General features: G+C 40.7%; 3 protein-coding genes and 2 long non-coding RNA genes across 6 annotated transcripts in view; 3 read left to right on the top strand and 2 right to left on the bottom strand.

Annotated features, from left to right (window-relative positions):
* LOC118561591 overlaps positions 1-925 on the top strand; it is a 1,099-nt gene extending 174 nt beyond the window's left edge. The window contains exons 1-4 of the mRNA XM_036133746.1: positions 1-5; positions 82-249; positions 348-645; positions 750-925. The exon at positions 1-5 is cut by the window's left edge and continues 174 nt beyond it. Of these exons, the coding sequence (XP_035989639.1) occupies positions 1-5; positions 82-249; positions 348-645; positions 750-925 (647 nt within the window). The remainder of the gene's footprint in view (positions 6-81; positions 250-347; positions 646-749) is intronic.
* Positions 926-1,011: 86 nt separating this feature from the next.
* Positions 1,012-2,077, top strand: LOC118561627. The gene is made up of 3 exons (XR_004930176.1): positions 1,012-1,254; positions 1,352-1,574; positions 1,679-2,077. It is a non-coding gene; the product is annotated as an uncharacterized LOC118561627 (long non-coding RNA).
* Positions 2,078-6,258: 4,181 nt separating this feature from the next.
* LOC118561629 lies at positions 6,259-7,618 on the bottom strand. Its single transcript, XR_004930178.1, has 3 exons — positions 6,951-7,618; positions 6,812-6,844; positions 6,259-6,589 (listed from the first exon to the last, which is right to left on the bottom strand). It is a non-coding gene; the product is annotated as an uncharacterized LOC118561629 (long non-coding RNA).
* A 2,638-nt stretch (positions 7,619-10,256) lies between these two features.
* On the bottom strand, positions 10,257-11,467 carry LOC118561624. Of its 2 annotated transcripts, none has more exons than XM_036133859.1 (2): positions 10,534-11,467; positions 10,257-10,364 (listed from the first exon to the last, which is right to left on the bottom strand). In XM_036133859.1, the coding sequence occupies exons 1-2, from the start codon at positions 11,452-11,454 to the stop codon at positions 10,350-10,352; spliced, it is 936 nt and encodes a 311-aa protein (XP_035989752.1). In that variant the 5' UTR covers positions 11,455-11,467; the 3' UTR covers positions 10,257-10,349. The 2 variants fall into 2 exon arrangements, with proteins under 2 accessions (XP_035989752.1, XP_035989753.1); XM_036133860.1 differs by having other exon boundaries at positions 10,281-10,358; positions 10,528-11,467.
* Positions 11,468-14,611: 3,144 nt separating this feature from the next.
* Positions 14,612-18,533, top strand: LOC105931974. The gene is made up of 6 exons (XM_036133865.1): positions 14,612-14,699; positions 15,702-15,727; positions 17,076-17,116; positions 17,201-17,580; positions 17,667-17,797; positions 18,087-18,533. Exons 1-6 carry the CDS (start codon positions 14,682-14,684, stop codon positions 18,232-18,234), a joined length of 744 nt encoding a protein of 247 aa, XP_035989758.1. The 5' UTR covers positions 14,612-14,681; the 3' UTR covers positions 18,235-18,533.
* Positions 18,534-25,426: the final 6,893 nt, after the last annotated feature.

Here is a 25,426-nt window from a genome sequence, read left to right as displayed (position 1 = left end):
GTTCTGTGAGTAATGCCACTGCTTTCCACAATCCCCCCCTAATTCTGTTATGCATTCAAGCTAACTTGATTCTGTATTCAGTGGAATACCTCGAGGAGTATTGGCTGCACCTCAAGGGCTCCTGTGGAACAAAGAAACACGAGGAGAACCAAAAGTCCGGCGGATCATGCTTTTCTTGGCGTTCCTCACAGAAGGGCAAACCATGCTCCAGAACTGGATGTTCCTCCCCAACATTCGGAGAATACACCAGTAAGTGTCCCATGTGAAATGCTGCTTTCTGTCCCCGATGTTAGGGGATGGATGGATGGATGTGTTCCATTTTAATTCATATTTACTCTCCTATGAAGAGGTGGCCCGATTATCTCCTTAATGAGGGGAAGGCTGTCACCACAATAAAATCCTATCTGGTCAACACATCCGAGTTCCTGGCATACTTCAGGGACACACCGCCCTCAGCATCCAGGGTCCCGAACGCCTCATTAGTGGCAGTGGTCAGGGCTATTTCTTCCTCCATCTCCAAGCTCGGCAGACGTGTAGTGATCCGCCAGATTAGGATCAAGAAGCGCAAAATGAGCTCCGCTATCTCCAGGCGGGACCTCCACAGTTGCCAGGTCACGGCAAGGCAGAGAATCCCCGAAATTCTTGGTGAGGCCATATGTACAGTTGTTGTACATACAGCCATTGCGGAGCAGCTGTGCCTCCGCCAAATGTCCCCACCCTAACCTGTAAATTGTTATGGTGTGTTTTAGATCAGCTGTCCGCGGACCCCAGTCCCGAAAACCGCAGGAGGTTCCACGGGTACGTGAGCGTCTACCTGGCCAGTTTGTATGGGCACAGGACAGGTGTCCTGAAGAACATGACTGTGTCAGAGGTGGATGAGGCCCAGCAGGAGGCAAGATTGGGGGATGGCGGTTTCGTTCATTAATGTAAGTGTGCTGTTTAACAAAAAGCATTTGTTCTCTTTTCCCATGTGTCCAGCAACATAACCTCTCCTTTGCACTACAGGTCAAAGAGCACAAAACCAACTGTGCCTTTGGTCCGGCACAGCTGTATCTAACCATTGAGGAGTTTGGGTGGTTTGAGCAGTGGCTGATGATCCGTGAGCAACTGAATCCAACCACAGATTTTGTCTTCTTCACGGAAAACCACACGACGATCCATAAACTGCTCACCCACATGCAACTAGCCTGGGCAGACATGGGTCTACCAGGCACCCCGACATTCACGGACTTCCGGACCTCTATAGCGACCTATGTAAGCAGTTATATGCACCTTTAATGCAGTGAACTAGAAGTAATAATGATGTCATACTAATGATATTAATCATAAGTAATTTCCTCTAATTTTCCAGGCCAGGAACATCCTCTCCCCCAATGCCCGCCAGAAAATGACACCTCAACCGTAGACAAATATTATGCACTTCACCTCACCACTGCACAACTGGCCCGCATCAGAGAAACTTTGAGCTGGCCATCAAACCAGTGCAAACATTGTCCCCATTGAAAGAGGAAACGCCGATGCTGACTTTGTCAGAGTCCTCCAGTGACAGTAGTGCGGAGCCCCCTCAGCAAAATGTATGTGTGATGTCGTTTGCATTGATGTACCTTATTACATCTAATAAATAAATATATGTATAATTAGATATACATCTAAGAAATATGCTGTATTAATGTTTTAGAAACCACAGCTGGAGGAACTCAGTTCTACGGACATTCTACGCACATCAGGAACCACCACAGACGAAGAGTCCACCAGCCCAGAGTCCGGGTCACCTCCCACCCTGCATTCTCCAGGCAGGACCCCCCCCCCCCCCCAAATTAAAAGAAAGAGTGTCAGTCCGCAATTGAGGTACAGGTTAAGACAGCGGCAACTTAGATCAACCCCTCAAAGGCGCATGTTACGTGTAAGGAAGCCTCTTAAAAAATAGTTTATATATTTTATTTACTATACTTTGTTTCTACTTAAAAAAGTAGAATTAAAAATAATTGCAATATGTAAATATACTACTTTGTTGTGACCACGCTTAGCACATCTTTAGTTCTTTAAATGTAAGTTTTTTGGTTTGCTGTGTTTTTTGTAGCACTGCTGTGTTTCTAAAAAGAAAACAGATAACATATACATACATAAATATAAATCTATATATTGTTGTTTTAAACAACTATTTGTATTGCACAATTTGTATTTATTTTAATCTATTTTATTGGTTTGCTGTGTTTTTTTGTAATACTTTGCTGTGTTTTATAATGTTTGCTGAGTACTTGCTGCTTATTTAAGAGCAATATATTTTTATATTTAATTAAAATAAGTGTTCTTCAACAAATGTCTCCCTTCATTATTATAATAAAAATAATAATAGAAGCTCGGTGCATTCCCCCGGTTCTCCGTTCCATAAATATGTACACAAAAATTAAATGTCAATTCAAAAAGCAAAAAGCCAATGAGGCTTTACCGAAGTGGCTTTTGAACGTGTGGGAGCGGCGTTATCTCTCCACCTGGCCCAGCCCCTATGGTGATGAAAGTCGAGCCGTAATAACCATAATATGTAGCCATTAACAATTATAGAAAAAATAACTAAACTGAAGAACCAGGGGGGTTTCGTACCCAGCTCCTACAGGTGGTAGCGCATCATGCTATCCACTCTGCCACATGAACATGAACGTCACAGTTGCCATGGCAATGGTTAAATGGTTATCCCTCCAGCCACACCCCTTATTCACCTATTGGTTGATTAATAATTATTCCAATGTCATCAGTGACTTCATTTACCATTGGAAAAATTGAAAAAAGTATTGGCTAAGGTTGGTTTCAAACCCTGCTCCTTTAGGTGGTGGGAAATGTCATTGCCCACTCTGCTAAACCCCGTAGGCCCTCTATATAGGGCTTTAATGCTCCTTATATATGTTACATGTTGTCATCTGTCTCTCAGACTGCCCCTTTATTATAATGCCGCCAAATGTCCTATTCATGGTACTGCGGATTGTACATAATGTGAAATACCGCCTACTGTCCAATGTAAAAGGCCGCCTATTGTACAGATGCCACCTGGTGGCGATTTAAATATGCAAGGCACATAGAAAGGATTTTCAGCACTGATGACATCTCAGTCACCAGCTCATGTCCATGTATGGTGCTATGCACATGTGCTCAATCTTGTGCTTTCTGACACTACGCAAACTGTCATTGAAAGTGGATCATTGTTGGGTCTGTTGAATGAAATTGCGGTCTTCATCAAGGACTCCTATCAAAGGGTCAATGTGTGGGAGAACCAAGCCCAAGACAGAAGCCATAGATGCCTCTCTCCAATTGGGGAGACAAGATGGTGGTCAAAACATAATGCTCTAAAAAAAGTGTTTGGACATTTTGGGAAACCCCAAAATTGTTTGTTTGCAGATGCAGTCCTGACTCTGGTATCCATAGAAAACAAAGCTCACGAAAAAGCATCAGTAGGAGCCAAAGCACGAGGGTTGAAAGAGGGCCTCTTGAAATACGAAACTATATTAACTGCTCAGATATTCCTGCGAATATTTGAACAAACAACACCCCTGTCTAAATACCTCCAGACAGAAGGCGTGGATATCCTTTCAGCCCATCGTATGTGATTACAACACAAGAAGCCCTGAAAAGCATTGCTAGAGATTTTTCAGGTGTGAAAGCTGCAGCAGACACTTTTGTGCAATGTACAAATGAGAATATTGAAAAAAGAGAGGAGGAAACGGACATTGAAATTGAAAGTTGTTATGGGAGTTCTGAACAGATAACTGACCTCCCTGAGTTACTGAAGAAGGAGACGGTGGTGATATAGTTCCAGCACTTTTATTGAGAAACAGAGCAGAGATTCACATAGATGGAAAGTAATCACACCCCACGGTTCTGCTCCAGTCTGCGTCTGCCCTGTCTCCCCCTGTGTCGCTTTTCGGGCTTCCCCTAATACTGCACCGTGGCCTTCCCATGAGACAAAACAAAGACAGTCTATCGTAAACAATCAGTATCCCTCAGCAGCTGCAGCATTTGGCCTTGCAATCAGCAAACAGTGGATCTTCTACACAGACATCAGGTCTCCAGGCCTCCTCTGTCCGAGTGGTGTGAGGCCATAGTGACTTCAGAATAATAATTCTTATAACAAAGTGCATTGCCTCAGAAACTAGAAAGGAAAGAAAAACTAAAGGAGGAGAAATGGCTCAAGATGAGCCTCAAACTGATGCTCAACTGATGCTATGAGGCTATTCTTGGAAGGTTTATGACACATGGCACTCTTTTCGCCGATTTAGCATGGCTGGATCCCAGGAACTTTGAACAGCTCTGGACCAATACTCTGCCCAACAATGCTCTGGAAGTTTTGAGTAGATGTCTGATGAAATTCAGCACTAGTGCAACAGTGGACAATCTCCAATCAGAGCTGAAATGTTTAGCAGGACAGTGGGACAGACTGAAAGCATCCCATCTTGAAGATTACATGACTAGAACAGTAGAAGGTGGAGCTGAAGGACAAGAAGAGGAAACGGATATAGGGGGTAAAACCTGTGCCTCCTGTAAAAATTGCCCACTGTGCTGCTACCAGATTCTACAGCGGCTTAACATGTTCTCAGATGCTTATCATCTCCTTGGGCTTGCTTAGAAGTTCTTGCTGAGCCTTTCCTTACCCAAGTGGCCTGTGAAAGAACCTTCTCTACGCTCAAGTTCATCAAGTCCAGACTTAGGAGCAAGCTGTCTGCAAGCAAGCTGGAGGCATTTCTGTTGATGGCCACTGAAAAGACATCCTCATGGCATTAGACACAGACACAGTGATAGATAAGGTGGCTGAGAAGAGTGGGTTGCTGACAAAGCTGCTCTTGTATAACTATGATGATGTAACGTGATAATGTGTGATTGACCTACCTACCTACCTACCTACCTACCTACCTACCTACCTACCTACCTACCTACCTCTCTCTCTCTCTCTCTCTCTCTCTCTCTCTCTCTCTCTCTCTCTCTCTGAATTGTTGCTGTGCTGGAGTTTACATTTTACAGTGTTAATAAATTAAGATTTTGGAAGTATTTTAAGTGTCCACTCTCACTAATTTCCATTAACCTGGCCTCAAGGTATTGCACAGTTGGTATACACATTCAGTACCAGGGCCGTGCAGAGACTGTTGGAGGGGCAGGTGCTCAAAGTTAAAAGAGGGCACATGGGGCACGGATTTAAAACACGATACAGAAACATACCTTGCTATACAACCGGTTGAAATGTACCAACCCATACTATAAAGAATGTAACATGGAATCAAGGGCGTAGGTTTGATTTGAACTTTGATTTGAACTTTAACCCTAGGGACACTATTGGCCCAAAGCTTCATTGGTCTGACATCATTGGTCCTACGCAGTATGCATGCTCCTATTTCTTTATGCTTGACTTTAGCATTGTGACGCGTTTCTTCTGTCTAAAGAGAAAAGCAGTATTTCTTGCTACATTTATACAAATTTAATAAGCACGGCACACACTAGATGCTTTTTGTTAATCTGGTGGCCTAGTGGTTAGAGCATTGAGATTGGGTCCCAGAGGTTCTGAGTTCAACTCCCACAGACTACCATTCTGGGTCCCTGAGCAAGACCCTTAACCCCTGATTGCTCCCCTGGCGCTGAACAGTGGCAGCCCACTGCTCCCTAAGGTAATGGGTAAAGATGCAGAGTGAATTTCTCCATTGTTAGATCAATAAAGTTCAATTATTATTATAAAGCAGGGTCCGATCTGATGAATGTCGAATTGGGACTTTTTCCCCACTTTGAAAAAGTTTGCATTTGAACTTACCAGCAACAGAGACAGATGGTAAATACGTGCCTATTAAACCAAATATATTCAAAATATGTCTGTTGTCTAGATATATCCTGTATTTTCTTTAGAAGATATAGAAATCTGCAGAGATAAACCCCAACCTTATTTTCTTAATCTCTGTCTGCATCATAAAACACAGCAAAATTGTACATTCAAGGGACTGCAAATAAATGTATTGTATTTACTTTGCACTGGAAGTAGAAGTGTCACTGACACTGACAGCATTTCAAATATTAAATTCAAACTTCAACAAAAGTACAACTGGGCTGTAGTTACTCTCTTTAGCCCATTTCGTGTAATTTATCTTAACATTCCAAACACATTTCTTACATCATATATCTGAAGTGTAGATAACCGCTTCTCCTTACCTACATCCTCTCAGACAACTAATTATTTCCCTAACAATAGTGAGTTGTTAATGTTTAAATGTGCAGTAAATCTTTATATATTTAGTTTTATAAAACAGATTAGGTTTCTGTTGATAAATGCATTATACTGTAAAGATCGGAGCAGGAGACCCAGAACACAACCAGACCAGCAGAGGTTCAGTGTAGAATCTTCTTTTATTAACAAAAAGTGAAACAGGGACAAAAACCAAAAGGAACCGTTAACCCAAAAGACGGCACAGAAACAGACAGACTCACGGGGCAGGCCAGGCAGGAACAGACAGAACGGCACAGGTTTTTGGAGACAAGGTGGTAGAAATTCAAAAAGCTAAACATAACAGAACTTGCAGGAGGAGACTCACCCATACTCAAACAGACGACCTGGCTCTGATGTCTGGTCTCAACAGTTTATATGGAGGTGGAATCAGGTGAAGCCGGTGAGAGGTGATTGCAGCAGGGGTGGAGTTAGGCAGGTGTGCAGAGTAAGTAATTAGACCAGATGTAATGGAGATAGCTTCCATTACATCAAGAAACAAATTATTGATTGAATTACAGTCTAAACAGTTGCATTGTTGTATTATTTTTGTTGTATTTTTGTTCAGACATTTAGGTGTACCTTCTTGAGATGCAGGGGGACTGGCCATCTGTTCTGTGAAGGAAGTGTCAATATATGAATGTCAATTTATGTTTCCTTAAATTTCCAGATGTTTATTTTCTTGTTTTGACAGAACTCTTGTTTAGTTGTAAGCACCTACCTCTTCCTGGTTTGGCTTCTCAGCAGGGTGTGGCAGCTTAAGGGAGAAACTTCTTCTTCTTCTTCTTCTTGTTTTTTTTTTTTTTAATGGCGGTTGGCAAACAACTTTTAGGTGCATTACCGAAACCTTCTAGACTGGAGTATGGATCAGATGTAAAACCACTATAATCTTCCCATAATACCTGTTCTCCTTAGAAAATTAAAAATACTATTAAAAACTACATCCCCCGATGATCTTTGAAGCAAACTTCTAATATCTCACTTATTTTTATTCCTATTTAAATTTCTAATTAACTCCTTCCTTTTTCGAACATACTTACTACATTCTAAAAAAAATGTTGTATTGTTTCTAATTTCCCACAATAACTACAGAAACCTGTATCATGTTTATTAATTATTTTAAGAGTACTGTTTAAACCTGTATGTCCAAACCTTAATCTAGATATAATATCTTCTTCTTTTTTATTCCTGCTACATTTCCTAAATTCTCCAACTTTTCTTTGGATGCTATAATAAAATCTGGCATTGCTTCCTTTATCCCACTGTTCCTGCCATTTATTCTTAATATACACTTTACTAATATTTTTAACCTCATTTTTACTCATTTTAATATTTAAATCAACAATAGACTTTTTTGCTGCATTCTTAGCAAAACTATCTGCCAGCTCATTCCCTACTACTCCAATGTGAGCAGGAACCCAAACTAATTTGACCAGAGATCCATAACTTTTAATCCTAAACATTAACTGATTAATATCAACTATAATATCTTGCCTTGATTCTGAATTTTGTTCTACAATACTTACTAATGCACTACTTGAATCTGAACAGATTACAACCGCTCTCTCTCTTGTTTCCTCAACCCATTCTAGAGCCATTAAAATAGCCATTAATTCACCTGTATATACTGTTAATTTGTCTGTTATTCTTTTATTTCTCATAATATCTAATTCCAGAATTACAAAAGCTATTCCTATATTATTATTTGACATTTTAGAGGCATCTGTATATATTTGTATATATTCCGCATATTCATTTCCAATATAATTTTCCACCTCTTTCTTTTCTAATTGTCTTCCTTTTTCCAGTAAACTTAAATCAACTTCCGCTAGCTCAATTATCCATGGTTGAATAACAGGAATAACAATCACAGGACTAATTAAACTATGATTTAATCCTATCTCTCTTATTTCATTTTTTATAATCCATCCAAAACTATTTATTTGCTTTTTTTCTTTTTCTTGACAAGGTTGTAACATCATATATGGAGGATAACTTTCTTTATGTCCTTTAATATTTGCCCAGTAAGTTATGGCTAATTGTTTCCTTCTAAGCTCCAACGGCATCTCACCCATCTCAACTTGTAGAGCTGAAATTGGGGTACTTTTCATCGCTCCACAACAAAGTCTTAATGCTTTATATTGTATTCTATCTATGGTTTTTAATAAACTATTTGAAGCTGAATTATATAAAATACATCCATAATCAAAAACTGACCTGATTAGACCAGTGTAAATTGTTTTTAAAACTTTCCTATCAGCTCCCCATTCTTTTCCTCTTAAACACCTCATTATATTTAAGATTTCTTTACTTTTTCCAACTATTTTATTAACATGAGTCTTCCATGTAAGTATTTTATCAAACCAGAATCCTAAATATTTTATTTGATCTATCCTTTCAATAACATTCTCATATAATTTGAGATTTGCAATAATATTTAACTTTCTATTAGTAAAAACAACAACCTTAGATTTAGATATTGAGATTCTAAATCCCCATTCTAAAGCCCAAGCTTCTATACTATGTAACGCCTCTTGTAGTTTCCTATTTACAAATTCAACATTTCTTCCCCTCTTCCAAATAAGGCCATCATCTGCAAATAATGAAACACCAAAAGATTTATCTATATTATTAAAAATATCATTAATCATTATAATAAATAGCATAGGACTTATTATACTACCTTGGGGAGTGCCATTTTCTATTTGATGCCTTGAACTTAATTCACCACCTACCTTTACTTTTATATTTCTTTCCATTAAATTTTTTTTAATCCATCTATATATTCTGCCCCTTATCCCCATTTGTTTTACTTTAATTAACAATCCTTCTTTCCATAACATATCATAAGCTTTTTCTATATCTAAAAAAATTGCTATTAAACTCTCCTTATTAATCTGAGCCCGTCTAATTTCATGTTCCAGACATAATGCAGAATCTATTGTACTTCTACCTTTTCTAAAACCAAATTGATAGGATTTAATCTTCTCTTTCAACTCTAAATAATAAATTAATCTATTGTTTACCATTTTTTCCATAATCTTACCAATACATGATGTTAAAGCTATTGGCCTGTAACTCTCAGCTGAGTGAGGATCTTTACCAGGTTTACAAATAGGTATAACAATTGCTTCTTTCCACTTGTCAGGTAATATTCCTTCCTTCCATACCTTATTATAAAATTCTAATAATATTTTTTTACTCAATTCACTAAGATTACTTAGCATACTGTAACTAATTTGATCATTCCCAGGAGTTGATTTACTGGAATTTTCCAATGCTTTATTCAATTCTATTAAAGAGAAATTTATATTAATAATGTCCTCATTATCTTCATCATTACACAGTAATTCATTTTGATTCTGTAATGTAATTTCACGTCCTTTTTTTCTTTACTATTTAGATTCTCCGTGCTATGTATCTACCTCAATAAAAATTGGATAATGATCACTTCCTATTGTACTTTTTTGCATACTCTCCAGCTGCAATTATCCGCAAAAGATTGCGACACCAAAGTCAGATCAATAACTGATTCTTTCCCTCTTATCAAATCCACCCGAGTGCCTACACCATTATTTAACACTACCAATTCTTTTTCTTCAATCACTTCTTCTAAAACTCCTCCATTATAATCATCTTGCTCTCCCCGTAAAGTGCTGTGTGCATTAAAATCCCCGCACCAAATTATCTTCCCTCTCCAATGTCTTAGGATTGTTTCAAGTTTTAATTTTTCCAATTTTTTACAAGGATTATAATAATTTATTATTTTGATACTTCCATTATTTGTCCAAACTTCTACAGCAATAAGTTCTAGGTCTGTTATTATTTGAAGCTGAATGAATTTAATATTTTCTTTTATAAATATGGCACATCCTCCTCCATTCCCATTTATTCTATCTTTACGTAAAACTGAGTAACCATGAATATTAAATTTCAGTGATGATTTAAGCCATGTTTCTTGAATACATATTATGTCTGGTTTTGTATTTAAATTATTTATGAAACCTTTAAATTCCTGTCCATTAGCTATTAAACTTCGAGCGTTCCATTGTAGAATTTGAATTACGCAACAATTAAAGAAGCCTCATTTTCAGATGATCCTTCCCCATGTCTAAGTTCATCATGAATTTTTTCCCACGACAGATCTTTGACATTAAAAAACTTTGTAGCTGCCTTTACTATAATTTTTTTTTTTTCAGTCTTAGTTCTTGCTTGTTCTGAGCATTAATGATATACGCAAGAAAAGGAATTAGTTTTTCTAACGTGACATTACACTGATTTTTATGTATCCCTTCTTCTTTTCCATAATTTGTTTTTGGATCATTTCCAATATTTTTCACCTCTTTCACTGCTTCAGCATATGTAATTCTCTTATCAATTTTAACTTTTTGAATTTCAGCTGCTTCTTTCCTAACCATACATCCTGCATATGCTGCAGTATGATTTCCTCCACAATTACAACATTTAACTGGGTTATTTCCACACTCACCATAAGAGTGTTCACCTCCACATCTACCACATCTCTGTTTACCTTTACAAACATTCGCAGTATGACCATATCTTTGACATTTATAACATCTTAGAGGGGGTGGAATATAAGCTCTTACATTAAAACTCATGTAACCAACCATCACCTTATCAGGCAGAATTTTATCTTTGAAATCTAATAGAATAGATGTACTGTCCATTTTCTCCCCATTCCTAAAAGCTTGCAATCTTTTGATGCCTATAATCTCTCCTCCTTTCATTACTTTCTTAAGCTCTTCCAAATTTTCTCCAACAGGGATCCCTGATATTACCCCTTTCACCCCTCTTTCTTCCCCCACTACCTTTCTTTCTAACACTTCTTTTTTGCATACCATTTGTGGTTTTACAGCCTTATTCTTTTGCTCAGCATTCTTACAAATAATAAGCAGGCTCCCATCTCTTAAAACTTTAGCTAGTTCTACATCTCCAATAACTTTCTTTAATCCATTTGATAGATTGATGGGACTTATCCCAATCATATCTTGTCCAGCCTTAAACTTTAAAATAACTTTAAAGTCTTCCATCATTATTTTCTTTTTTATTTCAACTCTTTCTTCCTCATCTTCAAGAGACCTTTTACCGGCATTTATTCCCTTTTTACCTTTATCCTTTCCCCCTCCCCCTCTTCTATTTTCTATCATAGACCATCCTGTATCCATATTTTCATCTTCTGAACACCCTCCACTACAACTAGCCATCTAGATCCACTAACAGCCCAGATTATGCCAAAAACCACCTTAATACTCGCCAAAATAACGCGTAAATGCTTCCACTCTCCACACGACGCTCTGTAGCTAACTGCCACGTGTCGCTAGCTTGTTCAACCAAGGGAGAAACAAGCTGCAGGTGCTGCTGAAAGCTCTTGGAGCAAACCATTTGGAAGGAGGGTAGGGCTTTAAGGAATTATGTTTAATTTGAAGTATTATTTTGATTGACTTTAGAGTTGTTTAGTTAAAATGATTTGCATTTATGTAAATATTTGTTAGGTTTCATTTATTGTTTTTGGGTGTTGATTTGTGTAAGTATGGTTGTTTATTATTTTCTGATCATCCCCTTCATTGGTTCATGCTAGCAAGACACTCAGGGTGCACTGTTATAAAAGGCAGACATTGTTGTTGTTGTTCAGTGTGTGTGGTGCAAGTCCTTAAATAAACCACCTCAAAAGTTATTGATGGTCCTGCCTCTATATTCAACGTGGAGCCTCCGCTGGTCAAAAGCTGACACCAGACATCAGTGGTGAGGCTCAAAACAAAAACAGATCAAAAAAACCAAACCTAAACTAAGAAGCTTCTAAAGACCTAACAGGATAAATTAAAACAGAAAAACAAGAATCTAGACAAGACAGAACTCAAAACAGTCAGATAATAAAAGACAGGAGAGAGAAGGAAAACTAACAACTAACATAAACCAGAATAGAACTCAGAATATTACATATACTTCAGCATTTGATGCTATTTTGAGATGCTAATGTTGGTTACTTACATTTCTCAAGTTCCACAAATCCAAACAGTCTCTCCTGCTTCTTTACAGAACTGCACTCAGCAGCTTTCACCTATTTTAGTGCTGATAATATTTAGCTTCTTAACTGGGACTAGTTTCGTAGTCTAGTATTAATTGTGGTAACCGCAGTATCCCGGTATGAATCGACACTTAAATCTTGCGCTCCTAGCAAGAACGCACACAGACGCACTAGAAAACAGCCAATCAGAAAGAGGGGAGGCGGGATTTAAAGCAGTATAACCAATGACAGTGGAGTTAAACAGCACAGAGCACAGTCACGTGTGCTGCAGATTTAAAGGGGCAGGACAGACCGGCCAGCGCGAGGCAGCGGAGCTGGGAGAGGAAAAGTAGGGCAGAGTGAGGGGACGTTATGTGGATCATGTAACCGGCCAGGGTAGATCTAAATTATTATGATTTTGGACATGCACACACACACACACACACACATAAAAAAATAAAAAAAAAACACTGACAAAAGGGCACTTTGGGCACCAAGGGGCAGGTGCTCAAGCCCCCTCCGCCCCCCCCTGCACCTCCCTGACAGCCACTCATACATTTTTATAGTTTTTTTTTTATTACTATATGAACAGACACATTGAAACCAAAGAACAAAACACAGGCCCGTTTTACAGGTCCAAGCATTTGTTTAACAAATAAAAGTATTGTATGAGCGTTTTTTGTTTTTTACAAATAACTACTGTGCTGTAAAATAATAATTTTAATCATCATCATTTTAATCTTGTGTTTTTATCGGGAGAAGAACATAATTACCTCTGGGCAAAATGATTCTGCTCTGATGCCTTCACGGAGCAGATGCAATTTTGGAGAGACTAAGTCACAAAAACTTGGACGTGTAGAACCTGTATCTCTCTACCTAATATTAGAAAAATCACATTTTAATATAAACAATTTCTTTTAATCTTACATGTGAAAAGTTAGCCCTCGAGCCCAGACGTCAATAGTCCCTCAATTTAAACAAAAATAATCCGCACAGTGCTGAGGTATCATTAGTGTGTTCATCTTGAATCAGCAGGTTAGGGTAGCAGGTCGACCGCTCCAAGATGGCGGCGGTGATTCCTGCGCAGCGACAGTCAATGCGGGATCTACTCTTATATTATGTCTATGGGCAGAACCATAGACATCATATACGTAGACGCCCCATTGGTCGCTGCCGGCCGCTGGGCCGACGTGCCTACAGGGCGGCCATCTTGGGTCAGACCACAGATCAGACAGCTGCTGTCAAAATGAATAGGAGGAGCTCAGATCTCATTTTAATCATATGTGCACAATGCTGGTCACCTTTCAGACAGATTACACATATTTATTCAGAACCAAAACTATTTAAACTGAAGTCAAACTGGATGAAAAATGTGCACGCACTTACATATTTTGCAGTTACATATTAATCTAATATACACACAAATTATACACACATAAATCTCTCTCTCTTTCTTCCTATATATATATATATATATATATATATATATATATATATATATATATATATATATATATATATATACACACACAGACACCGATCTACAGACAACAGCACTGATCTACATAGGAGCAAAACTATATACAGACAAGTGAGAGCAAAGGTGCTCATAACAGCATTTAAAAATTATATATTACAAACCACGATCTGGGAGGGGGGGGGGGCGGAATCAACAAAAAACCTAATAACGCATCTTAGAATCAAATACATTACAAAATCATAGCAAAAACTGTATAATATTTTAACCCCCCCCCCCCCCCCCCCCCCGCACCCCACTAAATTCATGTCTATCCAGTAATTTAGGACCATTTTGTTTGTTTTTGGTGTTTAATGTACTTTTCTCTGCTTCCATCCCTGCTACCCATTAGCACATATTGTGTTTATGCCAGAAAAACTGTAACTGTAAAGCATGAGGATTATATATTATAAAATCTTCCTTATGGAAGGTAATTCCCCAGGATCTGGTTCCTGGTGTCATTTTATTTGTGCACCCATAAGCGGAGTAAAAGTCGGGCTTCCTGGGACGTAGCTCTGGAAGTTTGCTTACTTTCAGTACAAAATCGAAATTATATATTAAGTTAGACAATAATTTAATTCAATCAATTGGTCCCATGTAGCCCCTAAAGGGGTGACGTTTTCAGTCAGTTGATTTATCTGGAAATCGATTGAGAATTCACCGGATTCAGAGTGTCTGAAAACATAAAGTACATTTTCCTGAATTGACGTGTATTCTGTCTGACTGCAGCTTGGTCTGACCTAAGATGGCCGCTCTGACGGCACGCCTCTCACCCGAGGACGCGGCGTCTACGTATTCATGTCTGTGGGCAGAACCCGTCCACCGAGGCGTCTACGTTTATTATGAGGCGAACAACTCATCCGATCGCGCGCATTGAGGAAGTTCACAGCTGAGAACAACAAGGTGGAGAGATGGATCCCTCAGAGAAGGTAGCGACTTTATTTTATTTGACTTTCTTAACAGGCATTATGAGCCATAGATATGTGGACTATCTTCTTTATAATTATTTTTTATAAAGTCCAAAACACATTAAGTCCAATTTCGAAATACATTATAGACTAAACATAGTGGAGCTAAATAAAAATACATATTATATATTATATACAAAATATATATTATAAAATAATAAATAAGTTCGGTGGTAATGTGAGGTTTTTCAGAGTAAATATTAAAACACCAAGATCATAACGATGAGAGCGTTTCCTCGCTTCCCTGAACAAGAAACCAAAGCAAACGTGGCGTTTTGATGAACGCCCTCATTGTAGCGCAGCACGAATTTTCTGCGTACGTCTGTAATTATTTCAACGCAACGGGAACAAATGTTGACACGTTAAAAGCAAATAAGTCTGGATTCACATATTTAGTTTTGCCTTAACCTTCCTTATTTGTCTCTAAAAGAGTAATAAAAAAAAAAAACTCTGGGACTTGATGGCAAGGCGATACAGGAATAAAACTAAGTTTTATTAGTTTTATTAAGTCCCAGTCAGAGTTTTATTACTGTATGGCTTTCTAAAGTTTTATTTTGAAATACACAACAGGATAGCACTGTGTCTTTGAACAAGTTGTCTAGGTAAAAGTCAAACTGGTTACCTTGAACAGAAACTTTATACGGTGAAATTATTCAACAATACTTGCAACGCTTCCACGGGAGTTTTTTTTTCTTCCGTTCATTTTATTGCTGAGTTGTTTCTGTTCCATGTTAAGACTTCAAGTGAAAATCAGCTAAATCTAGTTTGGTTACTTTCTCATCTGTTCCCCTAGGCCTTTATTTTGGCAGATAGTCTGTAATTATTCTATTTTTCTTTCTCAAAGTGCATTCATAGCACTTTCTGCACCTTAACCGATGAAGCCATTGTTGTCAGTAAGCAGTTTACATATGTACGTATGAGGAAATATTGTATTTATTTGCTTGTTGTTGTTTCAATTGACAGGAAAACAGAAAGGAGGAGTTTCCCCCGTAAGTATCAGTTACTTATTATGAGTGAATGATGCCAGTGGTTTCAGCATGTGGTGAGTCTGAGTCAGTCTGGAACATTTTCCACTGCAGCCGGATTGGCAGCATTTGGAGAGAGAGAGAGAGTTTGCTGTTGAAAGTCAATGTTCCTCCTTAGTAAAGTGGCACTATGATGCCGTACGCTAGAAATAAAAGCTGAGGACGAGGCCAAACTCAGCATTTCCCTACAAGGTGATGTGATCGGTGGATAACAGGAAACTGCTTTGGCGGCGCAGTCGGATCACCTTTCATTTGCTTTTTGAAGGGCTTGTACCAGCCCGTATGCGTCTAGAGAAAGTAGCCGCCTCGCTCGGTTGCCCGCTCCGCCCGTACCAAAACCCACTGCTGTTGTGGTCTCATGTCGTCCTGCTGTTCTTTGCACACGGTACGCAGGTGAAGGGCCTTGCTGCTCTCCACACCTGAAAGGTAAATCAACTCTGAAAATTGACACTAAACTGCACAGCCAAAGACAAGCTGGTGTCTAAACGTGAACGAAGATGAGAAAAGTCATGGGCTGGCGAGTGCTAGCTGGCGAGACGTCAGGGAGAGAAGAGACGAGAGGAAGAAATGTGACGAGCAACCTGGGCTTCCTGAAGACCTTAACAGAGCCACAGGCTGAGCACCTGCATGCCACGCCGCATTCATGCAATAATTCCTGCAAAAAGAGCCCCAAACAAGTATTGGTGCATAGAAATTAGCACGCTTTTCTCAGCGCTAGAAACGCGTGTGTTGCCTCGCGGCGCTCGTCTGTTGCACCCGTACATGTAAACGTGTTGCTCGGCCCCTGCAGCGTTTGAAAAAGAAACGGCTGCCGTAGTCTGAAGAATGTTGCATTTCTACACGTTAATCTGCAAAGTCAACGCCACGATGCAGGCGACTGCCCACTGTCGCCACATGCTTTTTCAGGAGTCAATGATGCAAGTTAATCTGCTGCTTTTCCTTTGATGGAAGACTTTTTAATCTGGCTGGATGATTCGATTGAAATGACTTCGTAAAGCACCATGAGATGACGTCTTGTCAATTGACGCTATTCAAAGAGATAAAATTGCACTGAACTTGAAATCTGAAAGACCCGGCCGACAGCTAGAGGGGCAAACGTTGGTCCTGAGGCTAAAGGGGAAAGCCTAACCTCTGTTGAGCGCGGGGCAATGCCATTCATCGAGTTGGTGATGCCACTTCTAAGCAGGACGGACAAGAATGAAAGAGAACAATAGTGAAACGTATGCTGCTGACCCCAACAAAGAGCCTGGATAAGGCTGGTTGCTTGACTGGGGCATTTTATGACGTTTTATCTGTTTTTTCTATCTCTCAGATTGAGAGCGAGTGATTTGCTACGCAGCGAGGGTATAAAAGGTAAGTTACATACACCTGTACTGATTATTTTTGAAGTTTTGTGTTTTTTCTTCCTACTTTGCTGATGTCTGTGATGTGCTTCAGGTCCAGAGTATCTGAAATGGGTGTCAGAGGAGGTTTCTAAGAACAGACGCAAAAGCTTCAGCCTAGAGAGTCCTGTTGGGGCCACGCTGACCATAGCCCCTGTGGAGGACACAGAGTACAGGGACCTGCCTGCGGTGGTGAACGGATGGGGCAAGTTCTACTTTCCCACCACGGTCAAGGTGCAGGTCCTGGGTTACGTGACGGGAACGTCGTACCCCTGCGAGCAGCTTGTCTTGATGACATGCGAGGACCAGCAAGTTTACGGCTACGACGAAGAAGAGCTGCACCTGGTGGCCTCCAGCCTGGATCAGTTGTTGGAGGAGGGAATAGCCTACCCTCCATCCAAGAGCTATTACCATGGAGAGGCCTTCAAGGACATGGTGAGCCACTGACTGGGAATGTGTGAGCGTGCGTTCTGACCGCCAGTCTGGGACTCTAATGTTTTGGTGTTGTCTGCTACGCTTAGACCAGCGAGGATTGGGAGAAGGTGAAGCAGAGCCCTGTGGGGAAACAGTTGGATGAGAAGCATCGCGATCTGGTGGCTTCTTACAAATCCAACATGCTGAAGAATCTGAGACTCATCAGAGAGAAACAGAGGTGGGTGTCCTTCCATTAGGTCCCCAGTCAAAAAGAAATGCAGCAAGTGTAAAAAATGTTTATATATGTAAAACAAAACCTGAGTTTCAAACTAGAAATGGCAAAGTCAACCAGTTAGCCTGACTTTAAGCATGCAAACTCTGTTCCATGCATCGTGTGTCTGAATGTAGCAGTTTAGGCTAAATGCAACATGATATGCAGCTGGATTCATGAGAAGCAGTGGACATCCACATGTTACACCTGCTGTGTGACGGCCAGCATTGTAATCCTTCTGTCCTGCTCCCTGTAGGTATCATGAACAGCACGGCCGCCGCCTCCCTGAGGACGTCTGGTCCCAGTTTCAGACCGCTGCAATGCGGGGGCACAGCAGTGACCCAAGGGTCAGCCATTGCACCCCACATCCGGAGGTTGTACCCCCCGGTGCGGCGCACCCATGATCCTTTGCTGCATGTCTCTCCCCCTCTCTCTGACCCCCGTTCTGTTCAGCCCACACTCATTTATTCATTGTATTATATTTACATTTGAATAAAAAATGATTTTTTAATTTGTTTTTAGATACAGTCAATAAATAATGTGAACCTGTATCATTACGTAATAACCTCCAAGTAAACATGTGTGGCTTTTTTTTTTTTTTACTAATCTTTATTAAAAAATTAAGTTGTCTCAATGTTTTGATATCGAGTCTGTTACGCGGGTGAAGATTCTCCGTCATCAGGTCATGGTCATTCCAAAAAAAGGTAAAAAACAAAGCAACTGGACTTGTTTTCCATAGTTAAAGACGTTTCGCTTCCTCTCCAAGAAGCTTTCTCAATTCATAAAGTCTGGAGTAATGTGGACTAACCAGCTTTATACTACTGCCTAACAAAGGCCTGTAATGACTTAGATAACATGCAGATTCAGCAGAAACAGGTCCACTTCTTAGTAATGGGCGGTCGTTAAAGCCGTTAAGCCAGCAGATTGGACAGAAACTGGTCCACTCCTCTGTAACGAGGAGTCGTTAGGGTCGTTATTAGCCTGGCTTAAAGGAACGATGTTTGATCACCTGAATGAGGGTGAGAGTTAAAGTGATCTTGTGCTCATTGTATGGAGGTGAGCATTGAGGTGAAGTTTGGTAGGAATCAACCCTGTTGCTGTGTTATAAATTTTAGAGAGTTGGAACCTAAGGCCTCCTCCTCTGTTCAAAGTTGGTTAAACAACCAACCTAGAAGGATTGGTGACCCATGGCGAAAAGATGAACATATCAGTTATTTCAATAACACACACCAGCCCATCATTAATTGCAAACAAAAAAACCGTGGTTTCTCATTATTTTGTTTAAAGTTCAGCTTTATTTCCAGATGCTGTGCGTGAATGCACACGCGTGCAGCTTAGACGGACCAGAACACTGCTTATAAACGCCATAGACATCATAAATGTAGACGCCTCGGTGGGCGGGGTCTGCCTCTGCTGCGATGCGTCAGAGCGTCCGCCATGTTGAATGTGGCAAATCTGCCACTGCGTCTCTTAATAAAGGTTTTGGCAACAATTGCTCGTTTTGTCAGGGTGACGGCCAAAGTATTGAACATTAATTGTGGAGTGTTCTCATGTCACAATACTTCAGTCGGAATTGCAAAGAATCCTTGCAGAAAGAAATTTGGTTCATCAAAATTGTAAGTATTGCTAATCTTTAACAATTGGGCCTTTCCTGCAGATGAAATATATTTATAAATCCTAGCAAAAAATTATGTCCACAACATGAAATTATATGGAAAAACCCTCATTTAATGATTTTAACTAAATGATTTATAAGCGTATGCTGCATCTGTTGAAACAACTTGCAAAAACAACTTTATCTCACACACAGATCCCTCGTTTATGTTTTTACTTTTCTTTTTGCTTTAACTGCCCATTTATCATATGTTTTATTTTATGTATTTCACTGCTTGTGCTAAGAAGCATTTATAGACTGGAATAGATTAGATTAGTATAGACTAAAAGGCGCACAGTGTTTCATTTTACCCATTTTGCATATGTTTATTTTACTTTTACTTTTTATATTCTACTCTGTAGACTGTAGCTAAACAACTGTATTGTACATGTTGATGTTTAGTTTATCTTAATTTTGTTATTCTATTCTGACTGAATTGTGTTGAAGGTCCTCTTTGTAATGTTATTTGTTTGAAATAAAGTTGGCAAGACAAAGCAAAATAACATGACTGTCAAGGTTATTTTCAATAAGAAAAACACATCTCGCTGAGTTTCATGTGTCGGCATTCTACTAGACACTATAAATTTAAAGTACTGGCCTAATCCTGCTTCGCTCTGAAGGCCCATTTTTACCCCGGTTTAAGATTTGACAATAAATGAGACTTAGACTTAGACAACTTTATTTGTCATTTTGTATGCACAGGGTGCGTACAGCTTGTAAATTGCAGTAAACATTAGATTACAGTATAAGGTGCAGCAGTGATTTAAAAGTAAACAATATAAATGTAGACAATGCAGGAGAAGTCACAGTGTACAGGTAAGTATTTTTAAAACCATTTGTATGTACAGAATTAGATTGTGCAAAGGGTGTAATGATTTGTGATCAGAAGATGAACCCGGTATTCAGCCAGACACTTGACTTTTATGCTTCACAGGATTTATTGGAGTGATGACGAGGGAGGATCAGGCAGGTATACAGAAAACAATCCACAGCCAGGTACAGAGAAGACATCCAAGGAGGGCAAAAACAAAAATAGACGAACCGGGCAGACTCAAAAAATAGGCAATGGGATAAGGACAAGAAATCAGACAGGCAAATAACAAGAATGCTGGGAAACTCTTACCGGACAGGTGGATGAGGAAAGCAACACATATGTGACGTTCTGGCAGGGAGCAGAGAACTGAGGCAGGTATAAATAGGCAGGAGAACAAAGGAGAGAGGGAGAGCTAATTAAACACAACAGGTGGAAGTAATCAGAAGGAGGAGAAGTGGCTGAAAGAGTGACAGGACAAGTGGCAGGAAACAGGACAGAACTGAACTAGACAAAATACTGAACTAAAGTAATCATACAAACTACACCCTAGAAAGAAAACAAAAACTAAGACAGAGCAAAAACACAAGCACCTAATAAAAATCAGAAACTAATGTAAGTACAGGAACCATGACTAAATAAACTAAAACTTTGCAGAAGCTATGAAAGAATCCAACACGAGACCTAGACCAGAAATAAAACCGGAGGCAGGAGAGTGAACTAACTGATCAAAAATTAAACATAAACCAAGATGGACACCAGAATATTACAAAAACTAAGAGTTCGGCAGCATCTGTAATGCTGGGATGGAGATGCAATGATGCAAAATGTGGAAATATGTGAATGTTGTGCAGAGTTTATATTTTATAGTTCAGCAGTTCTACAGTCTGATGGCAGCAGGGAAAAAGCTGCTGCAGAACCTGGAGGACCTGCAGCACCTGGAGGACCTGCAGAACCTGGAGAACCTGCAGAACCTGGAGAACCTGCAGAACCTGGAGGACCTGCAGCACCTGGTGGACCTGCAGCACCTGGAGAACCTGGAGGACCTGCAGCACCTGGTGGACCTGCAGCACCTGGAGGACCTGCAGCACCTGGAGGACCTGCAGAACCTGGAGAACCTGCAGAACCTGGAGGACCTGCAGCACCTGGTGGACCTGCAGCACCTGGAGGACCTGCAGAACCTGGAGAACCTGCAGAACCTGGAGGACCTGCAGAACCTGCAGAACCTGCAGAACCTGGAGAACCTGCAGAACCTGGAGAACCTGTTGGACCTGCAGCAGATGCTGAGGAGCCTCTTCCCAGAGGGCAGCAGGGAGAACAGTCCATGGTGGGGGGGTGAGGGGTCCCTGATGATGTTACGGGACACACAGCGCTGAGATGAGAAGTCATTGATCAGAGGTAAACATTGTAATATGCATATTTAATTCATTAGGAATTGCCAACGGAGACAAGAGTTACATTACCAGTGAACCTACGTGCTTCTCCCAGACATTGCTGCTTTAGTCTGATCTAAGTTCACAAAGACATCCTTTACTACACTCACTGCCCTCCTCCGCTGAGTTACCTGCCTCGCCTGTCTATGTGGTCCTTTACAAAGAGACTGTTCTGCTCTGCAAAGCGTCAAGCCAAATGACCCCCCCCCCCCCCCCGCCAAAAAACCCAACTGCATGTTTACTCTCCCTGAAAGAGGGAGACAGTCAACAACCCCGCTCTCCCATATGAATACAACTAAGATATTTATTTTCCTCAACAACACTCAGCCTATGGCAAAGCTCTCATGGTTCTTTCAGTTCTGGATTTAGATTCAGGGTGGGGTGTCATATTTATGTAAATGTGACTCTGAAGAACGCAATGACTGACGAAAAGGTAGATTTTAAAAGGTTTGTTGTATGGTTGGAAATGGATGGTTCTTTCTGAGGTTTGAAGGTCTCACGGGTTCTGCCAGAAAGATGGAGAAGGTGGTGAACAACTTGAGCTTGGTTATTGTGAAGATGAGACTTGGTCGGGAACTCACTTAAGGCCCATTCATACCCTACGTTTGGCCTACACGTCCGTATTTTTGTCCGTACGTTCTATCCGTTGACTCCTTCAAACCTCCGTCCGTTGAGGTGCGCAATAACCAGTATTTCCTCTAGGTGGCAGTGCTGAGCGCCAATGATTCGTCACTGATCAAACATGGCGACGGTCCAAGACGTGATTTTGTTGTGTTTGCTCCGTAAGTAAACTTTTTGTTTGGCCCTGTTCCCCGGACACGACACATCATATGTGTGGGTAGTTGCCGAAAAGCTCCGCAAGTTGTTCCTCGAATCTCACCATTGTTTAAAGCCCAGAATTCTAACCTTCTTCGTGATTTTGTTGACATTTTGTACTACAAACTCAATAGCGCCCCCACAGTTTCCGGTAGTATTGCTCCGTATTGATCTGTTTCGTGTCAAAATACGGACGAAAATCGACGGTTAGAACGTATGAAACACTCCACACGTATCCGTATCCGTCTTTTACGTGAGGTATGAATGGGCCTTTAGGCGGCAGCTTGGGTTTGGTGCAGAGGAGAGGTACTGAGCATACGTCCGGGTTGTCGGTGCAAGTCCTGGTTCCTTCTCGGTGTTGTGACTGGCTGGAGGGTGGACAGGCAGGTGAGCGCAGGCAGGAGGGCAAACAGGGTTCTGTAGGTTCAGCTCGGTTCTTGAGGACTGGTCCAGGTTGGCTTCTGATAATGTGACGAGGTTTCCAGGCTGAGGTAAGATGAACGGGTTTCTGGAGCAAAGAGGCAACAAGAACAAGGTTAGTAACTGGTTTCAGGAAATCACGAGAGATCATAGGGTAGGTCTGTACCACGCAAGAGCGCAAATGAACTGACGCCCTCCTCCTGGTTCCAGCTCCTTATAAAGGGTGGCAATTAGCTCTGATGAATCACACCTGCCCGTCCAACCCTGCAGAGAAGAGAGAGCAAGGAAAACAGGCCCGCACCTAGACCACGGAGCTAGACCTCGGGGTCGTCTCTCCTCTTTCCTGGGTTGGTTGCAGATATCCTGTGTCATCCCCTCTTGGGTGCCCTGCTTTAGGGGCCCCTTTGGGAGTCAGGGGTTACGGGTCCCCTGACTCCTGCCTCTGTGCTCGGGGAAGGTGGGTCTTCGGTTCTCCACAATCACTATCAAGCTATTTCCTTCTGGATAATTTTCACCTAAACTAGTGCACTCTCACAATCTCCCACAGGTCCTGGGTCCCAGGTGTTAAATGTTCACTTATATACAGAAAGGCTATAATTTATTTATTTATTTTCTTTCACTTTCTTTTTTAAGGTATCACATTACACATGTCAGCTTACATAATAATATATATGATTTAGCAATGGTATCAAGGTGTTATATCTGTTGCTTTATGTCTGTTGGTTGTGCTGTTCTTTTTGTGTCTCTTTCCAGGTGATGGAGCAGACAGAGGACGTTTTATCATTCTCTTCCTCTTATCTCTTCTTTCTTTCACCTCTACTCTTTCTCTTTTTTTTCTCTCTCTTCTTGTTCTTCTTTTACTCTCCCATTTTAATGTCCGTATAATTTGAAATTTTCCCTGCAGGAATCACAATAAAGCTATTTACAAGCATAAATCAAGTGGAGCACTATGGCGAAAGCTGTTCGCTCCACTTGTGAAAGTAAAATCTGTCGAGCTCTATCTGACATTAAGACATCAATTCTTATTGCCACATTGTTAGACAGGACACTGGGGAAGAAAAAAAGAAAAAAAAAAGATCAAGTTAAGATCTTCACCAACAGGATACACCTTTTTCACTTCTCCCATTAAACACTAAGCCAGTCTCACAATCAGCAGCAGCCACATGGAAGAGGAGACAGAGACAACGACAGCGACTGCAACAATGTTGGGCTCGGCTACAAGGGAACCACCAGTCAGTGATGAGAACCCGTGACCTTATTTAAACACAATGTACTCTTTCGAGGTTGTTAAAGATTTGTCGTACCGCATGAAGTGTCTATTATGCCTGCCCAAAGACGTGGAAATTCTATCTTACAAAAATTCCCCGTCCAACTTGAAGAAACACATCGAGGTAACTTCTTTCCTAAGTGGTTGTTGGGATTAATGTTTATTCTTCATTAACCGATTTATCTTGTTATGATGTAGTAATGTAAGCTTCTGATATAATCATATTACTCACATGATAGCTTAATCATGTCTGTGCAAAGAAACAGAAAACACTCTGTTTCTTCCGTTCCTGAAACAAGAAGACTCAGCTACAAGATTATGTGCTGACTGAACGTGATTACTCAGCTGTGTATCTTTGTTGACAACTGAGGCTGTAACTATCCTGTTTCCCCACCCTTCAGTACAGCCTCAGTCCTGTAACTAGGGAAACGCCCCAAACTTAATAAAACCGAGGAGAACGCTGAGACCGGCAGAGTGGGTTGGAGATTGTAACTGTACGGTCTCTTCCTACTCTCCACGCGAGCCAAACCAAAATAATTGTCTTTGTGCCTTTCTTTCCCTGTTTGTATGATGTTCTAGGTGCTTAGACCTGACAGTGGTGTAATGTACTTATGACCTTACTTGAAGGAAAAATTGTATATTCTGTCTAAACCTGGTGGGTATACTAAGAAGCTGGTTCAGTAGTAAAGCAGTTTAAGTTAACCTTGTGGTATAGGTAAAGCATCTAATAGCAGAACCAGGAGTCCTAATTGTCTTAACTAAATGATACCTGCAGGTGTATCTATGAGTAGCTTTGCCATTTCCTGTAGGTTAAATAAGCCTAGTTTATCACTTAACCATGTTCATATACCCCGTTTACACCACCCTTTTTTAACTGAGCCAAGACCAGTCCGAGCTCGGTAACCGAGATAACTCTTGATTGTAAACGGTAAGCAGACTGAACTGGACCGAGCTAGACATAACCGGACCGCGCTAACTGCAGACCAGTTCCTGAGTAGGTCTCAGCCTGTTTTTTTTTGGCCCGGTTATCTGATAACGAAGAGCGCATGAGCAGACCGCGTCATCCCCTTACAGTCAGCTGACTGTCTGCGGGTTTCCCGGCGTGTCTGGCTGCACGTCCTGATTCACACTCCATTCAGACAAATTTCAGACATTCATAATAATACTAGCTTACCGTGCCACACGGTTTCCAGAG

This window comes from Fundulus heteroclitus, unplaced genomic scaffold (genome assembly GCF_011125445.2).
Source record: "Fundulus heteroclitus isolate FHET01 unplaced genomic scaffold, MU-UCD_Fhet_4.1 scaffold_68, whole genome shotgun sequence".
Classification (NCBI taxonomy): domain Eukaryota; kingdom Metazoa; phylum Chordata; class Actinopteri; order Cyprinodontiformes; family Fundulidae; genus Fundulus; species Fundulus heteroclitus.
This window is presented reverse-complemented; position numbering and strand designations above follow the sequence as displayed.

Bases quoted from the DNA above. Each gene is read 5' to 3' on its own strand.
- LOC105931974 (XM_036133865.1), top strand. The intron at 17,117-17,200 runs GTAAGTTACATA...GATGTGCTTCAG, and splicing joins ACGCAGCGAGGGTATAAAAG to GTCCAGAGTATCTGAAATGG. The intron at 17,798-18,086 runs GTGGGTGTCCTT...TGCTCCCTGTAG, and splicing joins CTCATCAGAGAGAAACAGAG to GTATCATGAACAGCACGGCC.
- LOC118561624 (XM_036133859.1), bottom strand. From the start codon at position 11,454: ATGGCTAGTTGTAGTGGAGGGTGTTCAGAAGATGAAAATATGGATACA.